Genomic DNA, 16,337 nt, shown 5'->3' with positions numbered 1-16,337 from the left:
AGACTAATTGGAAAAGCTTATCTTTCATCACTATAGAATTAAAACAATTAAAGGCTGCTCAAAGTTCTTTTTTATTCTTTTTTGGGGAATTTTTGTTAGTGCTCACAATATTTTAAACAGCCCATTTAGCTGTTTTAGACTAGTAGGCATCTTGTAGACTTATAGACTTTTATGACTTATAGGCACCTGTATTAGGCTTAGACCCATAGCTGCATTAGACGTTTTCATTTTGTTCTTCCTTCAGATATGTTTAATTCAAAAGTGAAAGAAATCAATTGGGAATCATTATTGGTTCGTCAATTTAAAATCTTGCTTCAAAAAACCAGATTACTTCAAAATAGCCAACTGATCTTTTAAGAGCTTAGTTTTTTACGCTTCTTGGAGTTTCACAGCTGAAACAGAATCGAAAGAAAAAAAAATATGAGAATATTAGCATTTAAATGATTTTTATTTATGTTGCGGAAAAGAAACAAAATTCCTTGAAACGCATTTTGCTTACCGTAAGCGCTAGTAACACTACAGCCTTGCACGAGTTTGAACGGGGCTGCAACCTCAATCTTATCGACTTAATTTAATTTTATTTTAAGTCGGAGTTACTTTTTCCGTTCGATTCATCTTCGATTTGGGTTTAATTTAGTCACTCACATAATTTTTTGACTTATTACATGACTTTACTTCTTGTCATTTTAGGTTTTGATATCGCTCTTTATTTTTGTTCCTAAAGCTATTAATAAGAAAGCATACATGGAAAAGTAAACAGCAATTTTAACAAACAAATGACGAATCCCAAGAAGTCTTTAAAATTAAACAAATTATCAGGAAAAGTAAAACCTTCATTCTTGGTCGTCATGAATTAGATACAGTGACTATTATAATTATATTAAATTTGTTCCCCTAGTATGGTAGAGAGGTAAGTAGTTCATTAATTTTTCCCTCCTCTACCACTTTAGATATTGAAAAATCTTCTTTTGGGTACTTTCATTGAGAAATCCTGATTCTCGATATTTCGTATATAAAGTTGGACAACTGACATCTGATAAGATCGCCAGTGCCACATAATGTGATTACGGTTTAAGAATATGGTTTAATTCATATTTGGAAATATTTAACATTTGTCGGTTATAAATTTTATCTTAATGTTAACCTATATCAAGCATATGTCGATTCAAAGTAACGGTATTTTCCATAGCTCGATATCCAATAATCCATACTTTTTAAGTAGCACCCATCTCAATTGACTACTCATTATTACGAAGTTTCTTGGAATCCTTATGACAAGTAAGCTAACAGCGTTCCCCTGTGCTGGTGAAAGGGATAGCAAAATTTTCTTAAGAAAATGAATACCTGTGCCATAAGGGGAATTAAAGTATTCTGGAAGCGAGACTACTTTAGCACCATCCTTGGCAGCCTTTGCAACAAGAGATGCAGCTCGTTGTAAATTCAATGCTTTGTCTGTGCCAGCACCAATCTGTATAGCAGCAAATTTGAAACCTAGAAAATAATACGTGGTAAAATCTGTTGGAAAAAACCGAAAAGGGAACTTTAACACTAGATTTTGGTGTGAGACAGGGTTGCATTCTTGTGGTATTACTTGGAAACCCTAGAGGATAGTGATGTGGGATTACGATGGAAACATAAATAAAGTCTATTTACAATTATGCAGACACTCTTGAATTCCTTGGAAACGGTTAACAGGATTAAAATTATATTCGCGGTAGTTTGTAAAGTGAGTGGTAAAACTTTGTCATCAATGAATCTGTGTCAACCAAAATAGCATACATTACCGCAGACCTGTCACAAATGTAATTACATCAACAATATGATAAGAAAAAAAACAAATCCATAAAAAGACTATGTTGAACATCAAATGCTTCCTAAATCGGTTTTTATTCAAATACTGAGAGATATAGGGGAAAAGGACCTGATTTAATCAATTCCTCAATACTGAAGGTTTGGCAAGTCATTAGATGTGAAAAATTATTCTTCAGCTTTGTACCGCAGTTTTACGTCTATCAATAGAATTCTTATGATCAGGCGGGCAATAGCTGAAGGTGAGTTGAAACATTTAGTCCAATTCGATAGGTCAAATTTTATCAGATACAACTAAAGAGTTTAGCTGGGAAAACACAGTCCATGATGCATATGGAAGGAACCTGGAAGCTAATATTTACTGATAGAACGCCTCCAAACAACCCGCCACCCCTCCTCAGGATCCAAAAGTGAAAAGTCATAAGAATAAAATATCTATGTCTACTACACAGCAACCATGATTGTTCTAACCAAAGAAAATTGCAGAGTCAATTTCCAGGATACTTCACCATTCGGATTAGTCACATTAATTGGGGGGGGGAGAGACGGTTCATAATTCTGTCCACCTCCTCCTTAAATTTTAAAAACTACATTTTTTACATTCTGATTTTTCACAAAAATCTTCAGCGCTCCTTTCAAAATTTCAGAAAATACCTTTTTGTATCTTCATTTAAAAAAAAAACTCTCCCCCCCCTGCATTTTCGCAAATTTAGGCCACTACTTGGATCCAAATTAAAAGATTGTTAGAATAAAAAAATATTGTTAGAATTAATTTAATGGCATCACTTGGGTACCAAAACTAGAAACCACTGTGCTAACTTCAGATACCTCCAAGTTCCGAAATTACTGAGCTACTGACCTGACTCTAAATACCGAACAGCAGTGACTCAGAAACAAAAGACCCGACTGAAGTGAGAATCAATTTTGCCTGGACAGTTAGCAAGAGATTTTAAGGTGATACAATATCTCCGGCATAAAAACGGATAATTTAAAATGTTTTTCTAAGATTTTTGGGAAAATAGGTGGTGACTTTGTTTTCTGTAAAACTGAAAACCACCTTCTTTAACTGAGTATGCCCGATCGGCTAGTTTCACTTATTTTCGAATTTTCAAGCTTTATATACTTTTTTTTTCTTGCGCACCAAAACAGAAAAAAAATCAAAATTATGAGCAATACTTCAACTATTCACAAATTATTCCTGGGTTTCCCTAATTTCTCCAAAAAAATTAGGACATTGTATGAATTGTTAACTTCGCTGACGTTATTTTTCAAGGATATTCCTAGGCAGCAAAGTTTCTTTCGGAGAAATTTGGAAATAGTAGAAAACAATCAAAATTATCGTAAATGCTTGTGCTTTCCCAGGATTTTCCGGGGGTTTCTTTTAATTCATCCAAAATAAAAATGGGACACGCAATACAAGTTATTAATTTCCCTTGCGTTATTTTTTCGTAGAGATTTTGAAACTTCCTACTGGAAAAAATTGGGGAAATTTCGAAAAATTCGGGGATAATGGAAGCACAGGTTATGATGTCAAAACCGATTTGACATAAAAGTTTGATATAAAAAATAATGTAGACCTGGTATCTCGAATGTCTGAAAAAAACCTTGTTCAACATGGGACTGCAGGTTAACAAAATTTGAAAAAGCATAAGCCAGTTTTCAGTTGGATTCACCTCTTGTACAATTCATGTCATGTTGCATAACATAAAATTTTTTGTTATGTTGGGATTACGTAATACTTTCATTACGGATTTGTAATCCTTAGTTTTAACTAGACCTCCGTTGCCTGTGCAACGGGAAGTGTTGCAGCAACTGTGCCCTGTTCCTTAGGGCACAGTTGCGGAGCAACACGTGCAACTGTGCCCTACGGGACACAGTTGCGGAGCAACAGTCTCCATTATGTCCCTCAGAGGACATTTTTCTAATGCGGCTTCGATTGTTATCTTGAAGCATCTTTGATATGGTTTTATTTCGATCTCCTACTAAACTGGGTTTGGTAAAATGTTTAGCTGGTCCAGAAATAAACGAGAAAAATCGGAACGAGATTAACTTTTCTGGAATTATTTCCGGGAAATCTGTAAGAGCTACGGAATTTCATGCTTCAGTTCTCGAAAACATCAATAAAAGTTCTATATGAGTTCATAATTATTTTATCTCTAAAACGTTTACTTCCGAAACTAGGGCCGTCTTAACTTGACGCCAAATCGAAGTATTATGTTTCGAGACGCACATTTCGGGAATTATTTCCGGGAAATCTGAAAGAGATACGGAAATAACGTCTTATAGTTTTCTGCTTAACTTTTGATGGTCTAAGCTAGGAAAATATAAAACAAACCAAATTCACCAAAAAATTTAAATTGCCCCGAGGGCATGACAAAACTTCCAAATAGAAAAACCCAAAGAAGGAATTTTATTTCGGGGAAAATATTGTATGCTCCAGTTGTTAGGAGATCGAGACCTGTCGAACCGCGTTGGAAAAAAAATTCTAGCTCGTCCAGAACAGAAGTTACCTTTAGAACGTCGAAACTTCGGAAATTATTTCTTAGAGAACGAAGCAACTTGGTATATAGAACACTTCACTTCTTCTTGCATACTTTTCATAGCACTACTCGATAAAAATATAAGAAACATCAAAATCGAAAATTTCAGAAAATTCCAAAAAAATCGGAACGAGATGGACTTTTCCGGAATTATTTCCGGGAAATCTGTAAGAGCTACGGAATTTTGTGCTCCGGTTCTCGAAGAGACAAATGAAAGTTCTACATGAGTTCAGCATAACTGTATTTCTAACAAGTTTATTTCCGAAGCTAGGGTCGTCTTAACTTGACGCCAAACATCGAACGCAGAGTTTCTAAGAAAAAAACGGTTTTATTTTTTTTTATGGAAAACTTTTAGAAATTTTAGGAACTTCTCTGGAATTTTTTTACTCTGTTTCACGTTTCCCTTCCCTCTGAAAAATCTCAAATTTTTAACTCTTACCACTTCGGAGCTACAGGTCGCTGATCACGGTGAAAAAAAAAAAAAAACTACGAAAGCAGTAGTGTTGCTCCGCAACACAATAACATCCCTCCCAAAGAGCAACATCAAAATCTTCTAAATGACTATAAAAAACAATTACAATTTTTACAAAATAGCTGTTTTCAATATTACTTAATAATTTGTCATTAACCATCAGTTACTGGGAGCCCCCACGCGTTCTATTTCTTGTCTCACTAACAAGAGCACCAACGTCTTGGCGTGGGTCGAAGGGCTATCGCCTAAAATAGCACTTAGGGCCCCGCAAGAAAACATCAAGTTTTTTTAAAATAATCCTAATCTTTTTGTGTTTTATTATGTTAAGTCTAATAAAACTGAAAACAATAAGCACCGGAGTATCCAGGTCTAAAATTAAAGCATAGCAAGTAGGTTTGTACCAAGACCGGATCTAGAGGGCAAGATAGGAAAGCACCGAGGGCGGTACGCAAAGAGCGATGGCGAAACAAGCTAGAGAATAAAGTTACAACAAACAAACTCCCCGAAAAAATAACTAAATTAACGCTTAGGATTACCTAGACTACAATAACCGAGTGTTTTGTTAAGAATAATTACACATTTTTAGCAGCCTCTGGCCTTTTCCTCCTGTTTTACTTTAAGGGCTTATTTTTTCATTAGAATGACAGATCAATGCAGCGGGAGGGGTGAGGTTTCAACGGTTGTTTGCTCCCCAGTTAGTTAGGTATATTGGTGGGTTCCCCTGTTAATAATTTTAAGAATTTTTCAAGGGGCACCAATTCCCAAAAATGTAAGCAGATAAAGGTTTTTTCGTTTTATTTTTTGATACTCAAAAAATTAATTTTCAAAATCAGGGATGGGATGTTTTTTCCTAATTATACTACCAAAAGTGCTGTTTTTCATATCCTAACTCCCGATTGATGCCCCTGCAAGATTTCCCGAGTTCCTCATTAATTCGTATAATTTTGGAGGTTCCACTAAACCACCCCTCCGTGGAATAGATTCCAGCATGCTTGCCTACTGACTCAATGAAACGTTTTCAGTTAAGATTTTATTAGTTGAAATAACAGCCATACTTACGCTTTATTTAATTTTTTTTATTTCACATTTAACACTTAAACGACTCAATGTCAGTGAAAAAGGCGAATAATAATTTTCTAACAGCTAAAACACCGTCTTAATTGTCGTAGTGGCTTGTCTTAATAGCGCATGAAGGTAACAAAGATCCTTTATTAATTAAACATTGACGTGAATAAGGTGAGCATTACTAACAATGTTTAAATAGAACACCGTTAAATTTTCTTATTTATCTTAGATTTAAAGTAATTCACGTATAGATTTGTAATCTTGTCTAATTGTCTTGTAAAGAAAGAAGGCACAATAAGCAGGAAAATAAGAAAAGGCAGAATAATTATAAGGAAAAGAGAGGCAATAAGAATGCTACATAGCTCAAAAGGAGGCGGGATCTGTTCTCAATAATTTGTGTTTCAAAAAAGACCTTATGTAAATATTGTAAACCATGGGTAACTTGTATAAATTAGAATAAATATACAATGAGGGAATATTTAATTGAAAAAGTGTGTCCAACCACAACTGTTCTTTCTCTGTAATAGCAAGGACCCTTTTAAGTAAAGGTCAAAATATCATCCTTTGGAATATTAATCATAATATTATTGAAACTTGAAACTTTCAATACTATTAGATATTCAATGCTACTAGACACTATAAAAATTTCAAATTAAATAAAAAAAAAATTATTATTCAAAAATGTTGTGCTTTGTGGGTTTGAAACAGAGTGCTCCAGATTGGAAAGCCTCGTCGTTTCCCCTACACCAGCACAAGGGTAACTACATTAATATTTTTAAACCATTTGTTTAGTAGAAGAATAATCATTTTATATCTTCAATTAATTCTTATTGTACAGTTGGTTCAAAGCTTCACTTATATGAATAGATAGTAAACAGTACGAGAATTTCGTCAAAATAGTTAAGAGAATGAGCTCCTTTATCTTTAAATGGTTTGTTTTGTAATGAGTTATTACTGGAACTGTTATTTCAATTAAATTGTTATTAGCTAACACATGCGAAAAACGTTAATAAAAACGAACTTAGCCGAAAGGTAACTTTAGAGAGAATAAAATCAAAACGAGTATAAATTACTATAAGCATGAGTTTGAAAACTTAATTCAGTACTTTCAGTCATAGCAACGACCACTCAAGAAGTGAAGTTACGTTATCCAAATGAAATATATCTAATTATGATTACAAAAATAATACTTTAGAAAGAAATCTGTGGTATATATTAGGCTAATAGGGGGGGGGGGCGAAGTACAGTGGGTCTGCTTGTAAAATGTGTTAGGCAGAGTTAGTCTGAATATTATAAAGTAAAAATTGTTTTCTAATTTCATACTGTCCAAATACTTCACCTCCTAATGTAAAAATCTATAGCCCAAATTATATATTTCCTATCTATTCTGTCACATTTCTTTGTCTTGTCTCACGCTAAACTGACAGAAACTAAACACAGAAACCGGTTTACACTACGTCAATGGATGAACAACTTGAGTGGTCAGCGCTATAACACAAAAGTACCGTAAATTCTTTTACTGCTACTACTACGACTACAACTATTACCACTTCTACTACTACTACTCCTTCTGCCACTGCTACTAATACTACTGCTATGGGTATATAGGTAGATTATACATATAAAGGTATACTTAGGTGGTTTATAAAATATTTCTTTTTTTGAATTCGAATAAGAATAACTTTATGGAAACTTAGTAAATAATTTCAGAGGGTGATTTTAAATACTGACAGAGATTTAATTTAATATAGATGATTTGGGTCAAATATTAAAATCATTTTTTTTAACGAGCGAATGGGGATGAGGAAGTTTCGTTGAATTTTGGCATCAGATTTAAGATTAGAAATAGCTTTTACTCTGTTTGGATTTTTAATTTTAACAGGATGTAGCCTCCTGTCTAGGAATACACAAAAAAGTCAGATAAATTTGAAGAAAAATTGAAAGGTATTGGGAAGAAATCAATACTGTACAGGCTAAAAAAAATTTATGTTGAAAAAATTCTGAAAGATTGTTGTGACGGTAGCGAATAGGATGGTTGTAAGCAGATTTGAATAGTGAACCAATCGCCTTTTAATTCAAAAATTTCGAGTGAAGTATGTTATCAAGCCAGTCACCACTTAATGCACACCTTTTTGTGGTGTGGGAAATAAACAGTAATTCCAAGAATATTAAAAGGCTCCAGTGCCCCTGCTAGGTTTTAATGACCGGCTAGTGCAATGAATTGCTAGTTTTTTTCAGATTTCTTTTTTTTTGTTTTCCACTTGCAAAGCCGACTGGGTAGGGGAGTATTCAAGAAGGGGAATTTAAAAGCCTGCATGAGGATTTTCAACCTTGGGGATTGCAGCGGCAGTCCCTCCATGGTTTCAAGCCTTTACTTTCCAGAAATGACACTAAAATTGGATTTTGGTGCCATAAGTCATTCTATGATGGTATATGAAACGTATAAAAAGCGTTTAAACATGAATAATAGACCCCCAATAACATTAAACATCTCTATTATAGTCTAGTGCCCTATCGGTACTGGAAAAATAAAACAGAAAAAGGGAGACTTATCAGTGTTTCCAGCTCTTTTCAAAAGTTCTTAGAAAACTTTTACGAAATAAACTTTTACTATTAATTTAATTTTGTTTGGGACGAGGGTCAGTGGCGTGACAATGTAAGCTTCGCCAGAGTCACCCCAGCTCTAAATTTGTACCTAAAGGAATATTAGCACCTTCGTTAGGGACTGTATAGTTCAATGCAGTATTCTTTTTTTCATTAATTTAAATAATAGCAACCATTCCTGAATAATAGCATAAATAATAGCAACCATTCCTGAATCAGCATTAACGGCAAGATTTTCTAATGAAAGTGTTTTTTGGTGTGTTGTTAAGAAATTGTCTACAACGGGCTTTCTTTGTGCTATGATACATCGATTTCTGCAACTATTACCCTCAAGTGTGAACAGGCAGGCAATGGGCATGAGAAGATCATTTCATTCGATTCAACTATTGTCACCTCTTACAAAACCGACTGAATTGCATTTTGTAGTTATATTACTCTTTTGAGGAGGGTTGAGCTACTTGTGGTTGATTTTAAGGGAGGTTGTGTCAACAGATTTGGGCTAAAGGGCGGTTGAGTTGAATTAGGATTGAGCTGAATTTGGTTCAGCTGTATGGATATTCAGTTGAGCGAAGGTTGATTCGAATGGGGGTTGAGTTACACGAGGGTTAAGTTTTACAGGGTTTAGTTGCATGAGGGCACAATTAAGCGGAATTTTGAGTTGTATATGGGTTAAGTTGCACGGCGGTTCAGGTGCACGAATGTTCAGTTAAACAGGGGTTGAGCTAGACGAGGGTTCAGTTATAATGGCGTTCAGTTGCAAAGGCCTTCAGTTACCTGAGGGTTCAGTTACACAATGGTTCAGTTTCATGGGGAATCAGTTACACGCAGGTTCCGTGACACGGTGCTTCATTTGAGATTCGGTAGTGATGCCGAGGAATGTGCCAATGCACCCGCCCCCTATTCTAACTATTTCGTGATTCTTTTTAGTGAGTTCTTGCCATTAAAAAAAATATTATGATCTTTTAATTTATTTTATGACAAATATATGACTGATCTAAAATGTGGTACCCCCTCCTTAAAAATTCTAGGAATAAATACTTAAAGAGGCTGTTCGAATTTTTGTCGCGAATTGACAAGGAAGCCTGGGACGGAGAAAATATTAAAATCAACAGCCATAATCATTCCGTCACAAAATATTTATATTTCTTTGAAATAAAATGAAAAGTACTTTTTCATAAAAGCAGAAATATTATTCAATATTAAATTTATCACGTAACAAATAGTCAAGCTGCGGATTTCCTGAAATTTAATTTTTCAGTTCTTTTGTCTTTTTAATTTAATCACAAAAAAAATATTTTTTGCGTGCCTACCCATGAATTTTATGCGTGCCTACCCATGAAAAAGTTTAATGTCACTTATATTTCTCTTGGTTTATACATTCTCCGATGGAGCAGCATTCCGGTCCGGCTTTGTCTAATGGTTGAGACAGGAGATGATCCCACTGTGTATATTTCTCTACAGGATAGACTACCTGAATTACCCTTACTGATTGAATTACCTTACTACCCGAGTTACCATTACTTATCTATTTCAATTTTCTAGGATGAGAGACTATCATCCATAAGGGAAGATGATCGTTTTTATTCAACTTTAAAGAGTTAGACCAGCTTTGCCTCTCAGACACAAATTGTCTTGATTTTATTCTAATTAGCCCTTGCCTTCAAGCTTTTCATATCGACTTGATTCTAGTGTCTTTTGATAAAGTTCAACATGTCCGTCAATATTCCCTGAATTTTTACCTTATAACCCCTAACCTTTTTGGACACACTCGGAATCAAAAACTTCCCCTTTTCCCAGTGATAAAATCTGCGTGTAAACAATGAGCACTTACATAGGAGCTTGAAACTTCTACAATAAGGTTCTCTGATACGTTGAATCTGATGGTGTGATTTTTGTTCAGATCGTATGGCTTTTAGGGGTTATTTCCCAATATTTTCTAAAATGAGGCAAATTTTCTCAGGCTCGTAACTTTTGATGGATAAGACTAATCTTTATGAAATTTATATATTTAAAATCAGCATTAAAATGCAATTCTTTTTATGTAGCTATTGGTATCAAAATCCCATTTTTTAGAGTTTCGGTTACTATTGAGCCGGGTCACTTTAGGCTTACCTTATTTTTCCTTTTTTTATATTTTTGTTTACTATGTACCCGAAACAATTTTGACGAAAATAATTGCTACCCTACATTTTAACAAAAACAAAGAACACTTTTGGACACAACTTCTGACCGAATTACTGATGTGGTCTGCAGATGTTGTCATTCATTGCACATACACCACCTATCACATGTTTCATCTGTTTCAAAGAGTTTTTGGTACAGTTTTGACTCCCCCAAAAGTCAAGGAATCTTAAAAATCTTTGAAATCACATTATCAGATTCAGTGGATACGAGAACCCTATTCAGGCTCCCATCTGCAAAAGTGTGGAATTTTGTGTTTTCAAACAGTTCGTGGTAACGAACTGTAAATAAGGAGTGACCTGGCTCAATAGTAACCAAACTCTAAAAAACGGAATTTTGATGCCAATAGTTACATCAAAAGAATCGAATTTTAAAGCTCATTTTAAACATAAAAGTTTCATCAAGTTTACTTTTACTCATCAAAAGTTACGAGCCCGTTAAAATTTGCCTTATTTTAGAAAATAGGAAGAAAACCCCTTCAAAGTCTCACAATCTTAACGAAATCAAACTATTAGGTTCAACGTATCAGAAAACCATGGTGTAGAAGTTTCGAGCCCCTGTCGTGTATTTTTTGCCATAAGACAGATCACGGATACATATTTATTCGTTTTTTTGTTTTTTTTTTCCCAGGGGTGATCTTGTCACCCAATGGTCCTAGAATGTCACGAGAGGGTTCATTCTAACGGAAATTAAATGTTCTAGTGCCAGTCTTAAGTGACCGAAAAATTGGAAGGCCCCTAGGCCTCCTCAAACACTCTTTTTCTCCAAAGTCCGTGGATCAAAATTCTGAGATAGCTATTTTATTCAGCATAGTGAAAAACCTGATAACTATGCCTTTGAAGACGACTTACTCCCCCACAGTCCCAGTGGGAGGGGCTGCAAGTTACAAACTTTGACCAGTGTTTACGTACGGTAATGGTTATTGGGAAGTGTACAGACTTTTTCAGAGGGATTTTTTGTTGGGGGGGGCGGAGGGAGGAGAGGTCGAGATGAGGGAATTACGTGAGTGTATCTTTTCATGGAGGAATTTTTCATGGGGAAAAGAATTTCCATGAAGGGGGCGGAGGATTTTCTAGAAAAATTAAAAAAAAACAATGAAAAAATAAATATTAAAAGTTTTTTCAGCTAAAAGTAAGGAGCAGCATTTAAAGTTAAAAAGAACAGAAATAATTACACATATAGGGTTTACCTCCTCCTAATACCTCGCTCTTTGCGCTAAAGTATTTTTAGTAATTTCAACTATTTATTCTACGATCTTTGTGATTCAGGGATCATTCTTACGGAAGAAGGACAAAATTCAAGCTTTAGCGTAAAGAGCGAGGTATTGACGAGGAGGAGAACCCCCTCATATACGTAATAAAACATACGAATATAAAATTTCGTTACGTAAGTTAATTCGTAAATTATGTATATTTTTTACAAATAAAAATTATCGTAAAAAATAAAAAAGTTCTAGCTGCCTTTGTAAGTAACCGAAAAACTGGATGGCTATTAAGCCTCCTCCCCCGTTCCTTGTTTCTTAATATTGTCCGATCAAAACTATGAGAAAGCCATTAAGCCGAAAAAAAATTTAATATACAAATTTCGTCTTAATTATTCATGTGCGGAGAGCCAAAATCAAAACATGCATTAATTCAAAATGTTCTCAAATTAAATAAAAATAAACAAATTTTTTTAACTGAAAGTAAGGAGCGACATGAAAACTTAAAATAAACGGAAATTACTCCGTATATGAAAGGGGCTGTTCCCTTCTAAACACCCGCTCTTTACGCTAAAGTTTTTTACCATTTTAAAAAGTAGAGTTGAGAGAAAGTCATACTTTAGCGTAAAGAGCGGGGCGTTGAGGAGGGAACAGCCCCTTTCATATACGGAGTAATTTCTGTTCATTTTAGGTTTTAATGTCACTCCTTACTTTCAGTTAAAAAAACTTGTTTTTTATTTATTTAATCACAGTCTATTAGCCTAGGCTAAATCCACAGCCATTTAACTAGACTTAGGTCTTTGGTTATATTTGTTAGAGCCCATTCCTTTTCCAATATGTGATGTTATGTATCTTTCTAAGAAGCGGAAATAAACAGTTAGTTGATAAAACTTTTAACAAATAATTTATATGTAACAAATGCATACCATTATCCCCCCAGGAAATACATTCAGATTGTGATATTTACAGTACAGACAGTGTGACACGGGGTGACAAAATATACATCCCCCCCAAAAAAACCTAAATCCGGCTCTGGCTTGTACTAGACTAAGGGGTGTCGGCCTCTCCATCACCAGGTGTTCATCTCAGAGCGCTGGATTTTCCCACACGCTACCTCTCATCGTACAATGCAAGGTAAGCTTAGCACCCCCACATAGTGTTTCCACCATATGTGACGCACTCCGTCTGGTAGCCTATATATTATTTGGGAAAGCAGATGACCCCTCAGTTATATTTCTTAAACTTTGTATTAATCAAAAAGAGTAAAAATATGGCCAATTTAAATCTCCTATTGCTGTATTAAAACTTACTGTTTGAGGAGCATTTCCCAGGCTGGTCACACATTCACAAAATGACCTTGCGACTTTCTGGTGAATTGAAACTGAATGTGAAAAAGCTTTGCGCTTGTTTAGTTTTATTTAGATTTACAAGGATAAGAGGTATAATAAAGTTGAAGATAAATTACAATATTTACAAAATAATTGGGAAATTTATGACATTTTCCTAACAATCTACACACATATATATATATATATATATATATATATATATATATATATATATATATATATATATATATATATATATATATATATATATATATACATAAAAACAGATTGTAAACTTGAATTACCGTCACTTGTTCATGCTATAATCTAATGATGCAATAACATGATGATAAATTTGCGAAAATTTTTACAATCACGTTTTGGGTCAAGTTTTTCTAATCCGGTTTTGTATCAATATATTTTACAATTCTGTTTTGTTTCACTACTTGTTTTAGGAGAGAACAGCTTCCTTTATTGATAATTTTTGATAACGCGGTTTTAAATTTTCACTTACTATTGGCTAGGGTTCGTTCTGTACGAAGGGTTCGTTCTGGTGTTGTTTGCCCTAAAGGGGCAAACAAGATGCATGAAAGAAGCGCATTTTTTCGTAGCTCATAAAATATGTGCATTTCTTTTTTTTATTGGAGCGTGACAAGTACTTCTTGAAAAAAAAGAAACCAGGAACCTGGAAGCTTACATCTATTACTACTACTAACAGCTCACCACAGAACCGACCCGCCTGAGGCCAACACATCTACGCACTCTCCTCCTTCATCCCACTCTACTCAAAGTCAGCCTCTTCACATCCTCCCAGGAAGTTCCCATTCCCTTTAAATCTTTGCTTACGACATCCCTCCACCCCGACCACGGACGACCTGCTTTTCGTTTAGCCCTAGACGGTTGGCCGGAAGCTTAAATCGGAGAAGATTTTCCTCAAAGTTTTCGGCTTCCTTAAGCTAGAAACTTGAAATTTTCTGCAAACTGTCCTCTATCTAAGAGAGTACAATATACATATAATTTTTTTTTTCACATGCAATGGGTCTGTGACATCGTAAAAAAAGCATTCGCATTAAATGCTTTTCGTATGCTTCAGTAAGACGTTACTATAGCCAAATTGGGCAGTGCAAAGATATGGCCATCTGCTAAGGCTGAAGGTCCTAGCGAGCAGAGAGGAGTTCGGCAAAGATGCATTTAAGGCCCATTCACAATGAGATTTTACTAATACCAAGATTTACCTAGCGCTATTTTGAGCCATTCAGATTTTTCCTTGGAACCTTTCACCCAATCAGGAAATTGTGGAACTTGTAAACCAACGAAAACCTAATTGGCCCGAATTAGCACTTGCTAAATCTCTGCAATAGAAGAAATTTCATTTTGAATTGGTATAGCCTCCTAATGTATCCTAACATTCCATAAGTCTATCGAAGTATAAATTAGATTTCTAGGTCAAAATTAAATGATGTTCCGGGCGGTATAAAATTATCAAAACATCAGAAATTTGGCGAACTATCTGGAATGAGACATGCTAAGGGGTTCTGGCACCGTACATCCTCCCCCCCCCCCCATCAAGCCCCAGTGACTGAGAAAAAGACAGAAAACACAAATGTTTCGAGAAGAGAGTCATTGAACTCCACATTCTTATCTAAACATTCTAAGGTGAAATTGAACCGTAAATATTCCGAAATATACAATATTTCAGCTGTTTTACCAATTGGAGAGCTAATCTCTGAATGTGATAAACAGTATGCCTTAATCTTAAATTAAATAATAATGAAATTAAATTAAATCTTAAATAAGTTTGTTTTGTAAAGATTGACATTAAAGCTCAAACCATTTCCGTAGGCTACAATTGGAATGTTTCCTTAAGTTCTTTTTTTCTAAGTTCACCTCCACTCCTCTCAGTGATGACAATGTTAAAAAAAAATTACTTTAAACCTTAGGCGTCATCTACACTCCTTCTTAAAAGGTTAAATAGCTGCCGAACTGGACGCACTTCAAACTACCCTATACCATAAAAAACTTGCCTTTCCTGCAATAAAAAACGTCGCCCCGGCACAAGAAACCCTTTTCATGGTGGCATTTCTTACCATTTCAAATCTTTTCCAAATGGTGGTCTGTCATGTCTTTGAGACAAAAAAGAAAACCCCTTTATTCCCAAAAAGGAGAATAACGAATAATAATAACCATTAAAGAAAAGAGTAATCATCATTATTTAAGAAAAATAAAAGAAGAAAAAAAAAACTTTTCCATCATTATAACTTTCTTTTACACAAATAATATACACAGTATATCTAAAAGCTACAAAACATTTAAGAAAGTTATATAATTCATTCTAATTTAATATTCAACCTTTCTCTATAAATACTGCTTCAGCTGTTATTTAAACAACAACAAAAACATTTTAGCTTAATGAATACAAAACTAACAACACAGTTGTATTTATTTACACGCTCTCATACATCATTCACTCCTTTCTGTGTTGTTGTGATGATTTTAAAACCGTTTTAGGAGCATTTGTAGAAACAAAATTTAGAAATATGTAAATTCTTGTGCCCGTATTCGGTGATGTAAATTTCAAATGCATTTTCAGTAGTTTCATAATATCTAGTGAATACAAATGTAAATTAACATTAGCACAAAATGAGCACAAAAAAGAACAAATGAGGACAAAACCGTAAGCTCAAAATGAACAATGGAAGAACCAAATGAGACAGGATCAGCTAAAGGACCTATGAAATATAAGTGAGACAAGATCAAATGAACGACCAGAGAAATTTAAATGTACGTCGGGTGGTAATGAACAACCTACACCATCAAAAGTGATAAGACCAATCCATGCAACTAAAGCAAAAGGCACTGAAAAAATGTCTGAAGCAATGATAAACGACAATAAAGATCAAAGAGATATGCCATTAAAGTATTAGTGAAACCGACAATTAGAACAAATCAAAAACGAAATTGAAGAACATAGAAATATAAAGTTAATGCGAGAAGCGAGAATCACAACGACTCAAAAACAAAAATGAAGAAAACAAAATACGTGGTCACAAGACATGCGACAATCAGGATCAGAACGAACCAAAATAAAAATGAAGAAAAGAGAAATTTATAGTTAGAAGATATACGACCACGAGAAC

At 34.6% G+C, this 16,337-nt stretch overlaps 1 protein-coding gene across 1 annotated transcript in view; it reads right to left on the bottom strand.

The window, feature by feature from the left end:
- Positions 1 to 13,248, bottom strand: part of LOC136034924 (omega-amidase NIT2-like) — a 31,306-nt gene extending 18,058 nt beyond the window's left edge. Inside the window, exons 1-2 of the mRNA XM_065716433.1 lie at positions 13,183 to 13,248; positions 1,345 to 1,491 (exon numbers count right to left, since the gene is read on the bottom strand). Coding sequence (XP_065572505.1) covers positions 1,345 to 1,491; positions 13,183 to 13,216 — 181 coding nt within the window. The 5' untranslated portion in view covers positions 13,217 to 13,248. The remainder of the gene's footprint in view (positions 1 to 1,344; positions 1,492 to 13,182) is intronic.
- Between the last annotated feature and the right edge of the window lie 3,089 nt (positions 13,249 to 16,337).

This window comes from Artemia franciscana, chromosome 13 (assembly GCF_032884065.1).
Source record: "Artemia franciscana chromosome 13, ASM3288406v1, whole genome shotgun sequence".
In the NCBI taxonomy this organism is placed as follows: Eukaryota; Metazoa; Arthropoda; class Branchiopoda; order Anostraca; family Artemiidae; genus Artemia; species Artemia franciscana.
This window is presented reverse-complemented; position numbering and strand designations above follow the sequence as displayed.